Source organism: Pollachius pollachius (genome assembly GCF_949987615.1).
Source record: "Pollachius pollachius genome assembly, chromosome: 14".
NCBI lineage: Eukaryota > Metazoa > Chordata > Actinopteri > Gadiformes > Gadidae > Pollachius > Pollachius pollachius.
Genome location: NC_136947.1, coordinates 1,303,201 through 1,324,606, shown reverse-complemented (window position 1 = coordinate 1,324,606; position 21,406 = coordinate 1,303,201). Strand labels below are relative to the sequence as shown.

Genomic DNA, 21,406 nt, shown 5'->3' with positions numbered 1-21,406 from the left:
TGTATGGTGTTTTGTCTTACAATATACAGCAGGCTTAACTACAATAAGTTCTAATTTAAAAAAAGTTACTATTTGTATTGTCCACTAACTTCACTAATGTCTCCCTCACACATTAATAAATGACCTCACGCCCAACATTTGTGAATACTAAAGGGCAATACACAGAAAAGGAGAACATAAACACTATTTTCACATACTTTTATTTCCACAGTTCTCCTCTAGCAGTTTTTTTTGTACATTATTTTTTATTTTTACATAAGAACAGACTGTTATACACATACTGAAGCGGGCAAGGGGGGGTGAAGGAGAGACGAAACAAAACCCATACAAAATGGCCTCTACTCAAGCACAACCAAATCTATGTGTATAAAATTGCGTGGGTTTTTCCACTGTGGTGGAGGCGACAACTGCCTCGATTCTTTTGATTTTTAAATAGATTCATAAAAATACAATCTTTTTCCTAACTTTCAAATGGACCTTTATGTGGACTGCCAGATAAAGGAGGACCGATGGGTTGAAACGGTTCGGGTGACGATGGTCAATGGTGAGGTAAAACAAAAATAGAGAAACAAAAAATGGCACACAGCAACTAATGCCGGCTACTTTACACCATATATTTGCATTACTCCACATGATTAACAAGAGCGGACATCTTTTTTGGAGGGGGGTGGGGGGGGGGGGGGGGGAACAGAAAAATAGGCATCACAAAAACAAACAAGAGGCCACCCCCTCGCTCCCTTCGGTTCCAGTCCCCTTCACACCTGCTGCTTCTTCCTTCAACATGACGCTAGTTTGCAGGGCTGTAGTGCTTCATAACGAGGAGCGTGGGGGGGGGGGGGGAACTGAACAGGTCTTTAGTAACGCAGCAGAAACCGTTTGATATAAAAGAGAAATGTGTTACGAGGGTTTGAGAGTGACAGAGACGATGGGGGAGTGAAGAATCTCCAAGAGTGGCCGGCGGGCTAGCTCGCCGCTAACGCTAACGCTAAACCGCCCACCCCGCCCCCGTGTGGCACGTGGTCCTTTCATATCTAAGGAGTGGGGGGGGGGGGGGGGGGGGGGGAGTTCGTATGTAGAAGGTCACATGGCCACCTTGATTCCAGGGTCCGTCGAGCGTGCAGCGGTCTCCGCGTCGACGCGTTTCCCCTCCCGTAATAACAGTCCGACCCGGTTCTCAACGGAGGAACCAGGCTCATAAATACTCAGATATAACCAATCACCCCCCCCACCTGTAAATAAACAACACGCACGCCGCTCACACACCACATACACATTCACCTTCTAAACAGACAAACCAGATTGTTATTCGGGGGTTGATAAATTAGGTTCCGCTGCGACCGTGGTCGCCCACGGCAACGCCAGAGATGCCGCCGACGGGGGGGGGGCAGAGCGGGAGGGCACACTGGGGTCGGGGGAGGGGGGGGGGGGAGGAATGTTGCCGTGCCGTCGTCCAGGTTTATTTTTCTGTCAAAACAACGTGACATGGCCCCCGCCCCACGCGTCCATCTCGGGGAGGCCCCCGTCATGGTGGGGTGGCAGGCCACCCCCCCACACCCACCCACCCACCATCCCATCAGCAGCACTCTGGTCGGCGTGGCGGGCGGCCTTGTGTGGGGGTGGGTATGAGCCAGAGAGAGACGGAGAGTCAGAGAGCGAGATGGGGAGGGGGGGAGAGCCGTGGCCGGGCCCCCGTCATCTGTTGGCAGGGTAGTAGTTGGGGTCCAGGTAGTTGTAGCCGGCGGCGTGCGGGAGGCGGTAGTCCCGGTCCAGGAAGGAGTCCGGCTGGCACACGGGCTCCAGCCGGTGCTCCGGGGCGTGGGTCTCCGTCTGGAACAGGCTGCGGGAGAGGGGACAGATCTAACGTCTTTACACCGCTGGCAGCGCCGGGGGGAGGAGGTCAGGGTCAGGGTGACTGACACTAACACTAACCCTGACACTAACCCCGACACTAACCCCGACACTAACCCCGACACTAAACCCAACACTAACCCTGACACTAACCCCGACACTAACCCCGACACTAACCCCGACACTAAACCCAACACTAACACTAACCCTGACACTAACCCTACACTAACCCTGACACTAAACCCAACACTAACCCCGACACTAACCCCGACACTAAACCCAACACTAACACTAACCCTGACACTAACCCTACACTAACCCTGACACTAAACCCAACACTAACCCCGACACTAACCCTGACCCTAACACTAACCCTGACACTAACCCTACACTAACCCCGACACTAACCCCGACACTAAACCCAACACTAACCCTGACCCTAACACTAACCCCAACACTAACCAACACTAACACTGATACTAACACTAACCCTGACACTAAACCCAACACTAACCCTGACATTAACCCTAACACTAACACTAACCCCAACACTAACCCTGACACTAACCAACACTAACACTGATACTAACACTAACCCTGACACTAAACCCAACACTAACCCTCACCCTAACACTAACCCTGACACTAACCCCAACACTAACACTGATACTAACACCAACACTAACCCCGACACTAACCCCGACACAAACCCCGACACTAACCCTACACTAACCCTGACACTAACCCCGACACTAACCCCAACACTAACCCCGAAACTAACCCCGACAATAACCCCGACAATAACCCCGACAATAACCCCGACAATAACCCTAACCGGCTGAGCTCTTAAAGGCAATACCACAGGACTAAAGTGGCAGCCTTTGCCTTGGGGGTCGATGCGTGAGATTACGTCCTCTTTGACAGCGGTGAATGCATGTCATCGCCGCCGCCACCGAAAGATCAGCCCGTCACTGTTTACTCAAACACACACAGGGGGGAAACAGTGAGGGACTGAGTTGCTCTGTGCCGGCGACGACCACGAGAGGCGCCGGTCAGATGTGTGTTTGCGGAGCCTCAATGTTTAAAAGAGTAGCTGTGTGCACATCCCACCTTCTGGCCAGGTGCAGGACAAATGAAGTAATATTGAGTGAAAGAAATGTAATGTCCGCAGCACTGCTTAAGCTCCCATATTCATTTATTAATAAAAAATTAACAGCAACGTTTCTACCCTACTGGGTCTTCACAGGCAAATGGTGCGACCCATTTGATGGGGGCATATATATAGGTCATATGATGTGCTGACCCACAATGTGACCAATAGAATACTAAAGTGAAAACGTCACGCTGTCCTGGCAACCGGAACTTCTGTTCTAAACAACCGAACAAGAGATGGCGTTCTCCATTGACTTCCATGTGCTGTTTCTTTCAAAATGAAAAAAAATCAATTTCAAGAGGTGAATATCACTACCAATCGAATGTCGAGGCGTTCATGTATTCCCCCTGGGGTATTAAAAGGAAAAGCTTGTAAACGTTAGTTTATTATTATTATTTTTTATATGAAGACAATCTATTTTCAATATTACTGACATGATTGGTAAAGCAAACTCGCAAATCAAGGTGACAGGTTGGCACTCTAAGTGAGCTGTGCTCAACACCGAATGGCCCGATTGCCCCGCTGATGACTCAACGGAGAGAACCGGTATTTGTCGGTACGAGCCGCGCTAAACAGATACGGCGCACACTGTGACCGTAGAGGGAGAGTGCCGGTGGCGTTTTGACAGAGCCTCACCAGTCGCAGCAGCCCGAGCAGAGGTCCACGGCGTTGTCCGGGGGACAGTCCTGGCAGTGCCACCGCGCCCCCTGGATGGGCTCCACGCCGCAGGCGTCACACTGACAACACAACGCCCCAGGGAGGTCACCGCCAGCACACGGGGGTCACAGGGGGAGGGTATGGAGGGAGGGTGAGGGGTTTATTATGGTATGGAGGGCAGTGGGGGAGTATTAAGGTATGGAGGGGGTGTATTATGGTATGGAGGGTGTATTATGGTATGGAGGGGGTGTATTATGGTATGGAGGGAGTGTATTATGTATGGAGGGTGTATTATGGTATGGAGGGTGTATTATGGTATGGAGGGGGTGTATTATGGTATGGAGGGTGTATTATGGTATGGAGGGTGTATTATGGTATGGAGGGTGTATTATGGTATGGAGGGGTTGTATTACGGTATGGAGGGTGTATTACGGTATGGAGGGTGTATTATGGTATGGAGGGTGTATTATGGTATGGAGGGGTTGTATTACGGTATGGAGGGTGTATTACGGTATGGAGGGTGTATTACGGTATGGAGGGTGTATTATGGTATGGAGGGGGTGTATTATGGTATGGAGGGGGTCTTATGGTATGGAGGGGGTCTTATGGTATGGAGGGGGTCTTATGGTATGGAGGGGGTCTTATGGTATGGAGGCTGTATTATGGTATGGAGGGGGTCTTATGGTATGGAGGGTGTATTATGGTATGGAGGGTGTATTATGGTATGGAGGGTGTATTATGGTATGGAGGGGGTCTTATGGTATGGAGGGTGTATTATGGTATGGAGGGGGTGTATTATGGTATGGAGGGGGTGTATTATGGTATGGAGGGGGTGTATTATGGTATGGAGGGGGTCTAATGATATGGAGGGGGACTTATGGTATGGAGGGGGTGTATTATGGTATGGAGGGGGTGTATTATGGTATGGAGGGGGTCTAATGGTATGGAGGGGGTCTTATGGTATGGAGGGGGTGTATTATGGTATGGAGGGTGTATTATGGTATGGAGGGGGTCTTATGGTATGGAGGGGGTCTTATGGTATGGAGGGTGTATTATGGTATGGAGGGGGGGTCTTATGGTATGGAGGGGGTCTTATGGTATGGAGGGGGTCAAATGTTATGGAGGGGGTCTAATGGTATGGAGGGGGTCTTATGGTATGCAGGGTGTATTATGGTATGGAGGGGGTCTAATGGTATGGAGGGGGTGTATTATGGTATGGAGGGGGTGTATTATGGTATGGAGGGGGTGTATTATGGTATGGAGGGGGTCTTATGGTATGGAGGGTGTATTATGGTATGGAGGGGGTCTAATGGTATGGAGGGGGTCTTATGGTATGGAGGGTGTATTATGGTATGGAGGGGGGGTCTTATGGTATGGAGGGTGTATTATGGTATGGAGGGGGTCTAATGGTATGGAGGGTGTATTATGGTATGGAGGGGGTCTTATGGTATGGAGGGGGTCTTATGGTATGGAGGGGGTCTTATGGTATGGAGGGTGTATTATGGTATGGAGGGGGGGTCTTATGGTATGGAGGGGGTCTTATGGTATGGAGGGGGTCTAATGGTATGGAGGGGGTCTAATGGTATGGAGGGGGTCTTATGGTATGGAGGGTGTATTATGGTATGGAGGGGGGGCCTTATGGTATGGAGGGTGTATTATGGTATGGAGGGGGTCTTATGGTATGGAGGGGGTCTTATGGTATGGAGGGGGTCTTATGGTGGGGTACCTTGAAGCCGGGGTGCTGCATCGTGCTCCCCTCCTCCCTGAGCCGCCTCTTCTTCAGCCTCTTCAGCTCCAACAGCTCCTGGTACTCAGGGAGGTGTCTCAGCTCCTCAGGCACGCCCTCCTCCTCCTGACACACACACACACACACACACACACACACACACACACACACACACACACACACACACACGATTAGACCATACGCGTGACACTGGACAACTTCAAATTAGAGGGTGGATTACCGTTTGTTCCCTCATCGGCTGTTTATAATAATCACTGGGATTATCCAGGATCACTTTGTTAACCCCGGGATTAAACCCATTCTGAACTGGTGTTATCTGGACCAATTTAATTACCAAATCACAATCATTACTGTATCGAATACACACATACTTCTACTGCAAAGAGCAAACGCAAATCACCAGACCAATAGCAAGCCACAAACATTGAGTCACACCCAGGTGCATTCCGGTGCAGCCGATTTAGATTGGCCCCGATTGTGCACCGCTGACCGCCCACTGAAGGAGGGACACCTGCTCTCTGCTCCTTCTCAGTGTCATTAGGTCCAAAGGTCTCGTGGGGAAAGGGAGGCGCCGTGAAACGTGGCCCGGGAAGCCCGCTGAGACTGTAACCCTGATTAAGGGCTATTCAAATTAAAATGGACTTTGCTAGACCGGAGTAGCAACCATCTATACGCCAAAGAGTGGCCCTTTAAGAGTGTCCACGCCAGGGGACATCAGTGACACAAGAGGCAAGACGTGACCGTTGCCCGTGGCAACGACGCCTTTAAGACTTGGCTCCCCCCCCCCCCCCGCTGTGTTGGCGTGTTAGCCGGCAGCTTGTGGTCCCAGCGTGGCACGATGACCTAGCTCTGCTTAAAAGGTTACTGCCGTCTCAGAGAGAGAGAGAGAGAGAGAGAGAGAGAGAGAGAGAGAGAGAGAGAGAGAGAGAGAGAGAGAGAGAGAGAGAGAGAGAGAGAGAGAGAGAGAGAGAGAGAGAGAGAGAGAGAGAGAGAGAGAGAGAGAGAGAGAGAGAGAGAGAGAGAGAGCATGTGTTGCGTGTTCAAAGCAATCAGGGGTTTTTATCCCGAGGTGTTTCTGCTGCAGAGCGGACAGAAGGGACGCGGCAGGACTCTGCTGGTGTGACAGCACACAGTGGCTCCCCCCCCCCCCCCCGTTGACAAGCACCAACCGGGTGACAGGTCAGTTCCCAGGGATTGGAGAAGGTGTGAGCTTATGAAAAGAACACACACTCAACATTAGTAGGGCCAAAGTCAATACACACTGGAGAGCCGTGCAAGTGCCGACCGGAAATGCAGACTTAACTGCGACCACATGTCCTGCAGACGAACGATAACACTCGACGTCGTCTTGCGCTCAGTTTAATATGATGTAGGTAAGAAGGCAAATTGTAAATGTACATTTTGCTGCCAGTCAGCACTGATTAGGAATTTTGGATTATGGGGGAGGCATGCTAAAAGCTAAATAAAATGTAGGCTATACCATGGCCAGTGGCTAACCTTGAACAAATAATTAAATTGGTCAGGTGACACTTTATCTGCAGTGTCAGAACACTTACACTGACAAGTGTACCGCAGATGGAAATCTTTTTTTTTTTGCTGCACTTCTGTGCCGAAATGGTCCCGAATCGTCCATAGAAACATATTGAAGAATCGCTTCAAGATGACCTAGGGGTATGAATGGTCTGAGACAGAGGCCAGGACACGTCATGTCACTGAGAGTGGATGTAGTGAGCCCCATACTTAGAGAGGCTGAACACCAGCAGGCAACATGGATACCCAGAGATCGCCCCAAACGCCCAACACTGGCCATCCACCCACCGTAATGAGTCCGCTCGGCAGTTATGCAAACACACATAATGGCATTAGGGAGATTTTTTTTCACAAACTTATTTTAAACCAGAAGAAATATTGAAAATGCACTCCTTTTTTCCGGTTTTCCGATTTTATAATTCTTGTGCTCTCTCTCTTGTCTACAGCAGTTTTAGGATGTACACAAAAGAGAAATCACGAGAGACAGAATTTTTCATCAAGCTCTCGTGACTTCTGTTTACTACAGCAGCTTTAAGATCGACTCATGTCCCTGTGCTCTGGCTCGATACAACTTTATTTTCCAGCCGATTCAGTTTCTGCATGGAGGTGGCAATTCATTCCACCACATTAAGATGAAAAAACAAAGATTAAGAGCTTCTTCAAAACTCAGTCGTGCAAAACGCGGCTGAGAGAGAGAAGTCGAGGGACAAGTATGGAGATACAGAGTGATTGACAGTACGGAAGAGGCACACAGAAGGAATTAATGAAATGAGACAGAAGGGGGAAAAGGAGGGAGCATGACAGGCATTCAAACCAATAAGACACACAGAAAGACAGACACACAAACAGCGAGAGAGAGAGCAAGACCCAGAGAGAGAGAATGAGGGAGAGTGACGGGAGAGAGCGAGACCCAGAGAGAGAGAGCGAGCGAGACAGAGCGACCGAGAGAGAGCATGAGCGAGTGAGACAGAGAGAGAGAGACAGAGAGCGAGACCCAGAGAGAGAGAGCGACAGTGAGCGACAGATAGAGAGTGACAGATAGAGAGCAACAGATAGAGAGAATGACAGAGAGAGCAACAGAAAGAGACCCAGAGAGAGCGACAGAGAGAGAGACAGAGAGAGAGAGACCTGCCGACAGTACCCTTATAGTAGGGGGGGGGGATGTTTAAGCCGGATGGCAGTAGCCGCGGCAGCTACGTTAGCATCGTGACCTCGCAGCAGCCCGACACAGTCTAGCCTGCTAATAAATCCAAGGAACAAGAAGAACGCGCACAATGACCAAAAATCAACAATGTAGGACGTCCAAGAAGGACGGCAAACTTTTGTGCGACATTTTCTTCAATAAACGAAGCTTTCGCCAAGTCCAGAAATACCTTGTGGATAATGTGTTTGTTTGTTATTATCCCCCTGTCTCCCGGAAATGCGATTCTGTCGACCAATCAACAGACGGCGTGTGTAGCTCGAACTTGCCGGTACCCTTTCAGGCGTCTCAGTACCCCAACGGGGGAGTACTGAGAGACGAGTACGGCTCAGTACGGCTCAGCCCAGATCACGCCCACTTTTGGCGGTGGAAACGCAATCCGCACCCTCTGGTGGAAACGGGCCAATACAGACAGAGACAGAGAGACAGAGCTAGAGCGAGAGATGAAATCACAAAAATCGCTCGTTACTCAGAGGTGGAACGAGCTCCCTGCTGATGTCGGGATCGCAGAGTCGCACACCAGCTTCGGCAAAAGACTCAAAACTCACCTGTTCAGAGTTCACCTCGACTCTGCATAGCCACCCAGCCCCTTCCGGCCACCATTGTATGTTGTACATCCTGGCACTTAATGTACGCACTTATTCATAGTACTTAATTGTGTAGCATCTTCAGTAGCTGCTTTCACTGCTGTACACGGGGAACGGGTTAGCCTAGCGATTGATAGTACTTGCACTTGGTTCTATGAACATCCTTACTGTACCGACAGCGATATATTGTTTCACTTCTAATGACAACTGTACTTATTGTAAGTCGCTTTGGATAAAAGCGACTGCTAAATGCCCTAAATGTAAATAGAGAGAGACAGACAGACAGACAGACAGACAGACAGACAGACAGACAGACAGACAGACAGACAGACAATAAGACAGAGAGAGAAAGACAGAGACAGAGAGAGGGAGAGACAGAGAGAGAGAGAGACAGACAACGGGACAGCGGGACAGCGAGAGAGCGACCGAGCAGGGTGGTAACGTACGGAGTCGTCGGCCGAGGGGTCCTGAAGGCTGCCGTAGTAGGCGGCGTGCTCGTCCTCCTCCTCCATGAAGACGGGGGGCTCGTAGGAGGCCAGGAAGGTGGAGGGCCGGTACAGGTGCTTGTTGAGGTGGTGCTGCCGCTTGTTTGACACCTGGGGGGGCAGGAAGTAGAGGCGTCAGCGCTCTGGTTCTGACCTCAATAACACTCTAATGAGGTCGTCGTATGCATTACATCCCCATGGTTAGCTGCGGAAGTTCTTGAAGGTGACATATTATACCACCAGGTGTGAGTGGGATTAGCTATTACACGCCCACTTGTGATGTCAGAAGAGGCCCATTTTCAGAACGGCTTGTAACCGCTAATCACACTCACACCTGCGGGTATAATATGGCACCTTTAAGATAATATTTGCCTAGTAGTAGCCTTCATTCTTTCAAAGAAAGCTAACAGGTTTAACAGGACCAAGTTATGTATGTAACAAGCATGTTTTTGTAAATCATGGACATAGCAGCATTAACACTACTTTATTAAACTATTTAAATAACATTACTATAAATATATTTAGTAATTATTATTTATTTCTAAATGACCAAAAATTAAAACCTCAGATTTTTTAGGAACTTTTTGACAAACTAGACGACAGCCGCTGTTGAAAGGGCAATTCAAGCCGTAGAATTTGACAAAATTACGTAAACAACAAACAACTATACATCTATCTAGCTAGCAATCTCCATATCTTTCTCTATAACTATCCGTCCATATAGCTACGTTATCCTTTGGAATCAAAATAAGTCATCAGTACTTAGTCTGTGAACAACATTACAGTGAATCACCATACTAGTACTTGACTAAATGTCCTCTCACAGAAACCAACTAAATTGCTATTGTTAACATTCGTGGCAGGGGAGTTCATATGGAAAGCTTATGGAAGGCCTGAACATGCTTCTGTGTTGTTGGTCTTAAACTTTTTCCATGCAAAAGATTCTATATTTTCATTTCTGTATTTGTGTTCAACTTACACTACGTGTCATTACACCACATGTACACAAGGGGGAGATTTAACAAACAAATAAAACGACCAACGTCAACATCTATGGATGATAGAGATAGATTGTTTTGTTTTTTCAAACAGTATCGTTTGTGTAAAAATCGTCGAAGATGAGAGAAAGAAAGATGTCAATGTTTATTAGAAACTAAATCTAGGCGAACGTTGCTGTCTGAAACCATAACGATAGATGGCGTTGTGCTGCCAACATGCCGCATTCATGCGTGTCTACGCCTTTAGGCAGAATCAACACACCAAAGTATTTCGGCCAAATTACATTGGCAGCCACTGATGTTTTCGGCGAAGCCAGGAGAGGGACGGTTACGATGGCTTGATCACCATCCAGCCTGGTATTGTCTGCTCAACGGGAAAAGGTACTTTGCTATTTGTATGGATCCAGTCGGGGTTGCCGCGGTTACCTTCTTGGTGTACATGCACAGGTTGGGTGTCCTTCCAGGCACCGGGATCCCGGCCTTGGTCAGCTTGATGAAGTACTTCTGGACCCGGCTGGCCACCTGGAGCACAAAGGAGAGGCGCCCCCTCTGGTTAATCATCCCCAGAGAAGCGTCGAGGCCTTCACACACAACACCTGCCTGCTGTCAAGCCCAGCCGAGGCGTCTGGAAAGGCATTGTTTTGACCCAGACGGCCCACAAACGGCGTTACGTCATTTATTCTCACCCTACGGTCACACTACATGTGTCCGTTGACGGATGGCCGAGGGCGTGTCTGACGTAGAGGGGACTAGTCTTTGTAGACACAGCCCGCAGCCAATCAAATCGCTTCCCGCTAACAAAGCCGATGGGTGGATATAAATATAAAAGATCAGGTGATCTTTTAAACAATCCTATCGATTCCACATTTCTTTAAATTAATACTGGTTCTTCCTGCTTGTTATGCAAAATGGATCCAGTAGTCGCATGGAGTGTATTTGCAGAAGCGATCTGATTGGCCGACGGATCCGTCGCTGCCTGAAAAGTTGAAAATTTCTCATCTTTTTGACTCGGAGCCGACAGAACGGACGGACCCACAATGCATTTCGAGAGCGCCCCATGCAAAGGCAATGAGACCCGTCGATGGACGGCGGTAGTGTGAATGTAAGGTCAGTCTCCCCCGGCCCCACAAATCCCCATTTTCATGTACATCTTTTAAAATGGGTTGAAATGCTTTAATATTAACGGTCAGTCACCTGTTTGGTGGTCCGGTTTCCCAACGCGTCGGCGATCTTCTGCCACCTTTTAGACTCCACTTCCTCAGGCGGGAACTTGAGGAGAAGTTGTTCCAGCTTTTTCTGTATGACAACAACAACAACAGATAGAATAAGGACCGGGTGAAAACCCTTCTCACTGCAGCAGCAAGCACTTCCTTCAGTGTAGGGAAACAACCACTATGTAAATGAATAAGCCTCTCCATGTAGCGTAAAGGTCACGGTTTCCATGTTGCGCGTTACATTTGACCAAAACTCACTGGGAATGCATTAGAAAGAGCCCATTTAAAAAAAAAAAAAAGGAGGATCCCAGAACACCACACCACGTAGGGAAACGTAGGAAGAGTGTGCCTTCTGAACCTATGGCTTTTCGTGGTGCCCTGACTTTACAGGTCCAAAACATTCTAAACACACACACACACACACACACACACACACACACACACACACACACAAACACACACACACACACACACACACACACACACCTCTGGTTGCCTGGCGACCGTTGCGGTCTCCTTGACAGCCCAGACATGATGCTTGCCGTGCCTTCGCTGCTTTAGCGATGAGCTCGTCCCACAGACCCTCGCCCCCCCTTCCCGAGCGGTCGGGGGACCATTAGGTGTGGCAGCTGTGGCTCAGAGTCACATTCCCCCCCCCCCCCACCCCCTGTACGATCCCGCACATGAAGGCACCAGGCGTACCTGCTCCTCCACAGTCCACAGCTGGTTAAAGGTGTCCGGCTTGTTGGAGTGGCAGATCCTTCCTCTGATCAGCTGCGAAAACACCAGAGGAACCACATGTTGGAGAAAGTAGTCATGACGATATGCCCTTGGGGCATTTGAAAAGGGACGCGTCAACGACACACAACGCAGGGGCCATTTCCGTCCCGGCAGCAAACCGTCGTGCACAGAGTCATGGCAATGAATAAGAACCTAAAAAAAGGAAATAAGACTCGGTTTAGACTAAGGAACGATCTGAAGCCAACAGTCGCCCCCGTCGACCGCGATGGGATGGTGGTGCACTCTGGAATTCAAGTGGAGAGGAATCGTCACGATGGTTTGCTGTGCTCTTGCACCCCCGGAGCTCTCCATTATCCCCGAAAATCTGAATGTGCACAACTCCCGAGCGAGGAGGGACCTCGCACACAAACAAGCAAGCCCCAATCAGGAGGCTGCTGATGGCTCCCATCAGGAGAGACGCCATCTTTAGTGCACGGGTTACATGCCTGCATGAGAAGCAGAGGCTACTAGTACCCATAGCGCCGATCCATATGGTAAATGACCAGCTCTTGACAAACCAACCTCCTTTCAAGACCACCTCTGGGTGGAAATGAAGGGAGACAAATTGGAGGGAAAAAGGATGCTCATCTGTCAGGCCAGGGATCGCGGTTCGGTCCTTATGTAGGCATATCCACTGATCTCTATTTGTTCATCTGTCCCTTAGTAACCAAATGCGCAGATACATACGTCTATACTGCTACGCCGTGATTCAACACAGATGTGGCAACCGTCCAATGTGAAAAGACCAACAGAGCGACAACAACATGCTGGTGTGGATCACTGTGGGATGGGGGCTGGGAGGGGCGGTGTACCTGGGAGTCACTGCCGTTCTCGAGGGTGTCACTAGTGGGCAGCAGTGAGTACATGGCGGAGGGCTCGCCTTCCTTCTTTGGCTCCACTGGACTTGTGGGCCTGGTGGGTAACCCTAGTTGGCAGAGACCCACGGTTACTTATTTCACCTCCGCGTTCTGTCCACAACGCGCACGCACACACACACACACACGTTAAGGTTACACTCACCCTGGTCAAAGATGAGCTTCAGCTGCCGGGTTTTGCGCTTCTTGTCGCAGAACTCCCGCTCGAAGTCGCCCAGCCCCGAGGTGTACTTGTCCCAGGCGATGTCCGGGAGCTTGACCACCCGCTGGGGGCAGGGCATGCCCATGTTCTCCTGCCGGGAGGCGGGGGGGCGCACAGTCAGAAGGAAGCACAGACAACACTGACGTTCTGCTGAGGAACGCCGAACTAAAGGAACGCTTTCTTCCTAAACGTTATAGACAGCGTAGAGAAGAACGTCCACCTTCACGGGGTGGGAGTTATAAGGTACCAGGTGGATGAACTATTTTCTCGATATGGAATAATGGCAAAAAAAAATCGAATGTCCCTCTTCACCAATCGTTGCCACGGACGCGGGAACAGACCCAAAGAGGCTCTCTACGCCGTCGGTCGCCGTTACCCTTTTCTGCAGCTGCTCCACGAAGCTGACGGGCTCGGCGAGCGCCTGTCTCTGGTGCCGCGTCAGGGTCTCCAGGTCCAGCACGGCCTGCGTCCGCTGGGCCTCCAGCACCCCGATGGTCTGCAGCAGCCGCTGGTAGCTGGAGGGGGGGGGGGAGGAGCGACAGCCACCGGGTTAGGGGAGCCACATGCACGATTCAGAGGGACACGCGCGGCCGACAGCCGACCCCGGCGGTGCATCAAACCCCTAGGAGGGCTCGCCTCACGTTCACACGGAGCCGCGCTCACCTGCGTGCATTATTCAACGGTGGGACTCCCTCCTCCCAGAACACTTTTCAAAGTGGCACAGACAATCTGCTTGCAGGAATATCTCTCCGCCATCTCTGTCTGGGGAAGGGATCCCAAGGGGCGGGAGACTCTAGCTCGTGTGCCATGGTGCCGACCTTTCGACTAGTGCTAAATAGCAGACTTAAAAAGGTTCCCCGAGCCGATTTCCCTTCTGGATAATCGAATGAAAAAACATTTTTATCGCGCTACTCAATTGAAAAGACCCAATGGGTGCATTTTGTCAATTCAAATCCTAAAAAAACCATTGCCTGTGCCTTCACCTCTTCAAATTTCACACAGCGAGAATCCACACCCTCGGTATGACACAAGAAAGCCAACAATGGGCCAACCCAGAGCCTAAAAAAAATAAAGGTGATAAAAAACTCCCAACACTTGAATGGTGTGACATTATCACAAAAGCCTTCGGGGGTCTTCGGAGGGGCAGAGGGAATGAATGACAGAGGGGGGTATTGACTCCTTGGCTTACATCAGGAAGTGAGTCAGCGGCTGCAATAAAAGCAACGTTTCAGCCTTTTCCCTCTGCTCTTAATCTATAACCTCATTTGCGCACAGGTGCTTCCGGAAGTGGATCGATCCCGTTTCCGATGGGCATGAATGAAAATCAATGGGATGCACACGGCTCATTTAGAGCTTATGTTTTTTTGATGCGCCCCAATCTCCAGGATTGGGATGAGTGGGTACCATTTAACCACTTTGTCAGACACATTGCTGCATTTGGCGCTTCCTGTCATCCTGCACAACATGACGTGACATAAAAAGCAGGTTCATCTGAAGGTCCCTCGAGGACGCTTCTAACTCGTATTTACTAGTATTTACAGTGATCTAAACTAAATGATGTTGCTTTTAAATCAGTGAAGAGGTTAAGATTATCAGTGATGCCACCGAGGAGCCTCAGCAAACATCTGCTCGTAGGAATGAAAATAACAGGATAAAAATATGCAGGACTAAACAGAAACATGAAAAAACAAAAAAAGGAAAAAACATTTTCAGTTCCTTAAGACCATAACCAAAATCCTCCAATATCCAGCCACAGACAAAATGAAGAGCCTCGTTTCAATTACTTGAGCTTCTCACACAGCATAGGCATTAGACAAAACCTTGAGTAAATCTAGCCCTGCACTCTCTGAAATCCCTTTGCAAGGTCACTCTCCCAAATCGGCCCAAAGTCATATCCCTCCTCATGAAAGGAATGACAGCGGAATTGGGGGACGAACATGAGTCTCTGTGCATAATCCCATGTGACACGCAGAGCACCTGAGGATCGGCCCATCCATTATTTAACATATTTAATAATTCTTGCATCAGGGTGCTTCCGTGATCAAAGCGCTGCTTTAACCAGGGCGTGGAAACAAATCAACTGAGCCAGTTTATGCATTTCACGCTCGTGGGGATTCTTGGAAAACCTAAATTTAGCGGCTTGTTCTCACCAGGCGTATAATCAAAATGCAAACCCGCCAAGTGAAACATTATCTGCTGGAAGAAAAAACCACTCAGCGTTGTAGTGTTCCTCTAACGACAAAGACACATTATGCTCACAAAAACATGGCGTGCATCCAGGCATCAAGTGTGACCAGAAAACCCCAGCCATATATTGCTGTACAATAGATATGACTACTATTAGTGACCAGGCACAGATACACCTGTAGAGATATTGGAGGTATATTCAATCTTCCGATCTGCTTAAAAGGGGGGACTATGTGTAAGAAGCGTAAATTCCTTCTCATTACTAGCCCCTGTGACCGGGAAGTGAACTACAGCCGGATGAAGCTGGCAGATTAAGAGCACTGGCGTGTAAGCTCCAGGGGGGTTGAGCAATAGGTCATGAACGAACGTTAGTTAATCATAAATGAGTTAGCTAAAACCGACAAAGGGACATGACAGGATATAAAGCACATAAAATGCACGATGATAAACATTCTCAAAAAGAGATGTTTTTGTCCTCATCTACGGCATAATGTCAATTCCTTAATTTTTCAATAAAAGTCCACCCACAGGCTGTTCTAGGAGTTTTGGGGAAGGTCTCAGACCATTGAAATTGTCCAGTAGACGGTTTTGATCTAGGCTAAATAAAATCCATCAAAATAAATTATTCAATACAAGATGGTAGTAACGCATGGCCACTGAAAGTTAAAAATGATTCACGTTACAGAACTTATCCACATGAATCCAAATGATCTGCTCATCGTTCTGTTGCACTTGTGAAATTAAAGGGTCTAACTGGTTGAACCGGAAAACTGGACTAGCAAAGTCACACACTCAGCCATTTCAAATAGCTTGGGTTCGTACTTAAAACCACTGTTCCACATCAATGGTCACTGATGTTGTACACATAGACAAAAAAACAACTAGCAAGTTATGGAACAACACATACAAGACGATGCAAATATGTGGGTTGGAGAGTTACCATCTTCAGAAATACATTTATAAGTTCCATTGCAAATTAAGTTACTCTGAATGCCAAAGCCTTTTGTTCCCAGCATTGCAGTCAAAATGCTGGCATTAACAGAGATGCTTGGCTACAATTTTGGTTTCTGGTGAGGGGCATCTAATTAAGACCGCTATTCGGCATTCAGCCACTATTAAAGTGTCTTTATGTTACCAACTAAAAGGATACGCCAGCACACTTAAGATACCGAGAGAGGCTGACACCTCCGGCCATTGTTAACGTCTCCCTTTCGGTATTATGTTAGGTCCAGTGAATGCAGCACCATTAATACTATCTGCTCAAAAAACGCTGATGCAATGATGGCACATCTCCCCCAGTTTTAGAGAAACACCCAGCAGCATTATGGGGAGTAGGAATCAGTGCAATACTAGCACAACTCTATTGATATCCAACATTGTCAAAAAGGAATAACATTGCGTACCTAGTGGGAAAAAGAAGCCAGTGGTGAATTGAGCTTCTTGAGCATCTATTGACCTCTACCATTTTCCAACAGGAATACCCACAGCTTTCTGATGTATGACAGAGAAAAAAAAAAAATCGATTGAAGTCTTCAAAGAGAACGGAGTAACAAGGACAGAGGAACAGTGACAGAAAGAAATGAGAAACCTCCCAGCTCCCCCAACATACTCTTTGTTGTGTTTCAGTGCCAGGTGGTCCGACTCAAAGTAATATACATCCGGCTCTTCCTCCTCCTCCTCTTCCTCCTCCGCGCCTGGCGGCGCTGTGGCCGTGGCCCCCGCTTTACTGCCCTCCGCCTCGTTGTCCTTCAGGGGCCCAATGTCCTCCGGGCCCCCCAGCGACACCCCCGCTCCGACCTCCACCGAGGCCGGCGCCTCGCTGAGGAGGGGCCCCACGAGGTCCGAGAGCGAGGCCTCCTCGGGCGTGGCCGGACAAGAGGCCTCCATCACCACCTCCTCCACCGCCTCCTCCTCCACCACCACCACCTGCTCCTCCTCCACCTCCACCGCCTCCTCCTCTACCTCCACCTCGCCCCCCCCCAGGAAGCCGTTGTCCCTGGGGGGAGAGGAGCTGGCCCTTGGGGAGGAGGGCCTGCCGCCGGGGGGGCCCCGCCTGGGGGAAGTCCGCAGGGTGTATCTGTGTTCGTGGGGCTCCGTGAACGACGGCGGGGAGGGGTTGCATCCAAGGTCCGTGGGGGAGCAGGCAGGGTGTGTGTGGGGGGGGGAGGCGGGCTCTGTGGGGGAGGGCGGGGGTTCTAGCGGGGGTGAGGTTTCTCCTGAGTGGCTGTTGTTTTGGTGGCGGTGGTTCAGCGGGCTGATGTTTACGTCATGCGCGGAGGAGAAGGAGGAGGCGACAGCGACTACCTCCACCAGCGGCGACGGCGGGCGCCCGTTGGCGCCCGCCGTCGCCGCCTCGGTCACAACCGACTCCTCCTGGGCCGAGCACGCCACCTCCACCTCCACCCCCTGCTCCTCGGCCACCACCAGCTCAGGGACGGGGTCCTCCGCTGAAGAGTCCGGCGTGGGGGCCGACGGGCCGGGGGCCTCCGACGGCACGGGGGTGGAGTTTCTACAAGGCACGGTGAGCTCAGGGGACGAGGGGGCCCCTGACTCGCTGCCGTTGAGCAGCGCGGGGCCGACGGCGGGCTCCGCGTCGACGGTGGGCGCGCCGGGGCCGTCGGGCTCCGCCTTGACCTCGACCAGGCCGTTGGAGGCCTTGTGGGCGTTGGGGGGCCCAGCCGTCCCGTCGCCCGCCTCGCGGCGCCCGTCCCCGACGGTGACCTCCACCTCGTCCGCCTCGCGTTTGATTTCTTCGGCGAGGACGGGCGAGGCGCGGCCCGCTCTAGCAGGATGCGGGCCGCGGAGCGCCTCGCTGCCGTTGTCCTTGATGTCGTCGAACACCGACCCGGGGCTCTCTGCGTCGTCGTCCTCTTCGATGTCGTCGTCCTCCTCCTCCTCCTCCTCCTCCTCGGCTCCTCCAGAAGACTCCGAAGGCGGGCCCTGCTTGGCCTTCTTGGGCTGAGGGGACGGCTCCCGCGCCCCCTTCCCCCTCACGCAGATCTCCGACCTCTCCGGGCAGCCCTCCTTCTCCGGGCACGGGGCGCCGCGCTTCCTGGAGCCGGTCCACGGCTCGCCCTCCGCCGGAGACGCCTTGGGGTCCGCTACCTTGCCCGGCGACGGGGACTGCGTCGACGGGCCTTCCTGCCGCGTCTCCTGCTTCTTCTTGGGCGAGCGGGCCCGGGGCACGGGGCACGCCGCCGTCTCGTCCGGCGGGGCGATGCTACGGTTCCTGAGGGTCCGGCCACAAAAGTTCTCGTCCAGTCCATTGTGCCCCACTGATGACCGCGTGACGCGCGAGGAACGGGACGCGGCCATAATACGGTGGGGGCCTACAGCGTCCTCATCCTGGTGCTCTCTCCTCGGTGGCAGAACGTCGGCACCTGCATGACAACACACAGACACTGCATGAAGACACGGCGCGGGGGTTTCGCTAGGAGTCTGACACACACAAAGACCACCGCCACCACAAAGGCGCTTTTGGTAACCTTAGGGTTAGGTTCAGTCTATTTTAGGCAACGGGCCGTTCATAATGGACCATAAACAATTTGGTCATACCAATGAATTAAACGGTGTGTATATTTTGTTTTAGGCGTTTGTTTGATCAAGGACCGCAGTGTAGAGGGAGGCTTTGTGGAATGACGTCATACACCAGGGATAACAATGGGTCATGTCTTCACCTAATAAATGGGACCGAAGTGGACAATAAAAACCAAGAGGGAATCTAAGTGACCTAATGGCGGTTCAGTACCAAGAAAAATGACTGCGACCCTGACTGAAAGAAAAACCTCCTTGAGCATATTGGTGCTCTACATGGAATCCCTTTGACGTGCTCGAAGGACCTACATCTGTCACAACTCATTTAAAAAGCTTCCAGTTACATTACATGAAGTAACTCCCCATTAGCAACGCTATGGTCCCACAGCCCCATAAGGACCGGAAGGCTACTGTAGCTATGAATGCATTTCCCAACCAGGCGGTGAGCTGGCATGAAGGGAGCCAGGGCGCAGATATTACACACACACACTCGACTAAAAATACTCCATATGAGAGAGCTAATATGATTTGGCGATGCAGAAACCACGGGTGGAAAGAACAACAGTCGGGTTATGTTGTTCATGTAAATCACTGGTCCTTAATTGAAACATTACCGATCGAATTTGACCCAGCCAAGCCTAGAAAACCAATTATGACTTACTCTTCACCCGAAAGCACGATACAAACAGAAAGGATTGCTAGGGTGATCGGAACTCCTCTATGGCCGGTCGACCCTTTGTGGTATCCTACCAATAGTGAGCACATTGGAGCCGTAGTATGCAGTCACTTGTATCCAAATGATGCGCATACAGCAGCGATACGTGTTATTTTTTCGTAGCTTATTGCATAACGTTAGTTTCGATTTTCGACAAGGCGTAACTCGTGCTCGCACAAGACACGTGTGCGTTGAACACCACTCCAAAGTGAAGCATCAACATAGCATGTCGTTTGGTTTGGACCAGTGGCCATGGCTGAGGTGATCGACTGATAGCAGGGTTCAATCAAGCGACTTCCTGTTTGTAAACGCGCGGGCGGACAGTTGTGGGCATAGATTGACACGTGCAACGCGGGGACAGCCATAGCATAACCAGGGCTGTTCCATCATCGACATAGACTCTGTCCGAATGAAACATAACTTCCCTTGTCCAAACAGTAGCGCCTAGTTACATGACCACTGCACATGTTAAAAAGTCTCCGAACCATTGTTTAGACCTGCGAGAGCATGTGCTATCCGGCGTACCACGTTGAGGATACAACATCCCCCGACCAGGTCGTACAATAACTACTCCCTTTATACAATACACAAGTCCCCCGTTCGGGTTTCCACTTGTATTAGTTCTTAGTCCTATGACGATAACAAAAAAATCCACCACGAAGTGCCGTTGGCGAACATACCCATGAGAAAAGCGTTCATATCCTTCGCTCACAGCTCCCCAGCCGTCGCCATCCCCGTATAACGTTCCAAAGTTATGAAGCACACAGGTGTAATCCACAACACCGAACCCACTCCCACACCTGCCATACCGACAGCCCCCGTCACGCTCGTCTGTACTTTTTCTTCTTTTTTTTTTAAATTAGAGCTGAAGGAAAGAGCTTGACAGTCGAGGCAAACACGCCTTGGCGTGTGCACACACACACAAGCTGGCGAGCTAACGGTTAGCACGACCAACTTCAGTGCACAAACACGGACTAGATGTGGCATGCTAGTTAGCGGGCTAACTAGCACCTCCACTGAGCCGAGGAGCTAAATATAGGCTTGCGGTGGAGGAAAAACACTGCCCATCCATTGAAATGCAACGCAGGTCATCATTCGTACCCCGACCACTTTATTGAATGAGTTTGGTGATCACGCCCTCTCGTTCCACACTGAGCTATATGAAGTTTGCTCGCTTAGCTAGTTGCTATGTTCGCTGCATCGCGTAAAAAAAAAATCACAACACTGCGATCAAATGTAACGCCAGGTATTAGACCCCGGTTGAGAATGTACACAATCACTATCCTAAATCTAATGTTAACGTACGGCTCCAATATGTGAGCTGCACCCATACAGCGTCCCCGTCGAATTAATTTGCAGTATGCGCGCAGCCACCATTAGCATAGATAGCAGCCCAGCAGTAACGGGGATGGAGCAACTAGCCGTGAATGGCTAATGCTGCCTGGCTACTAGCTAGCTGATTGTTTCGCCTACAACTTCTGCGATCCCTTTGCCCGACACAATGAGTCAGGACTGACCACTGGTGCAGCTCAATATGCTCATGTTTTGATGATAAGAGTAATGGATAGCGTGCACTGGAGGTTCGCCCTTAAAATTACTTTATAACCTCAAGAAACAGACGTACCTCACTTCCGTAAATCTGCTACACGTTCGGTAGCAGCCATGTTTTCAATCCGGTCAACCAGTCGGGTGT

The 21,406-nt window shown here is 50.4% G+C and overlaps 1 protein-coding gene across 1 annotated transcript; it reads right to left on the bottom strand.

Moving 5' to 3' along the window:
• Window positions 1-212: 212 nt before the first annotated feature.
• Window positions 213-20,812, bottom strand: zzz3 (zinc finger, ZZ-type containing 3). The gene is made up of 12 exons (XM_079751069.1): window positions 20,394-20,812; window positions 17,074-18,844; window positions 13,654-13,792; window positions 13,221-13,368; window positions 13,013-13,125; window positions 12,123-12,194; window positions 11,401-11,502; window positions 10,633-10,728; window positions 9,170-9,319; window positions 5,385-5,510; window positions 3,638-3,738; window positions 213-1,837 (listed from the first exon to the last, which is right to left on the bottom strand). The coding sequence occupies exons 1-12, from the start codon at window positions 20,410-20,412 to the stop codon at window positions 1,693-1,695; spliced, it is 2,982 nt and encodes a 993-aa protein (XP_079607195.1). The 5' UTR covers window positions 20,413-20,812; the 3' UTR covers window positions 213-1,692.
• Between the last annotated feature and the right edge of the window lie 594 nt (window positions 20,813-21,406).

Bases quoted from the DNA above. Each gene is read 5' to 3' on its own strand.
- zzz3 (XM_079751069.1), bottom strand. The intron at 10,729-11,400 runs GTGACTGACCGT...TTTGTGCTCCAG, and splicing joins GAAACCGGACCACCAAACAG to GTGGCCAGCCGGGTCCAGAA. The intron at 9,320-10,632 runs GTAACCGCGGCA...CTGCCCCCCCAG, and splicing joins TGTGCATGTACACCAAGAAG to GTGTCAAACAAGCGGCAGCA.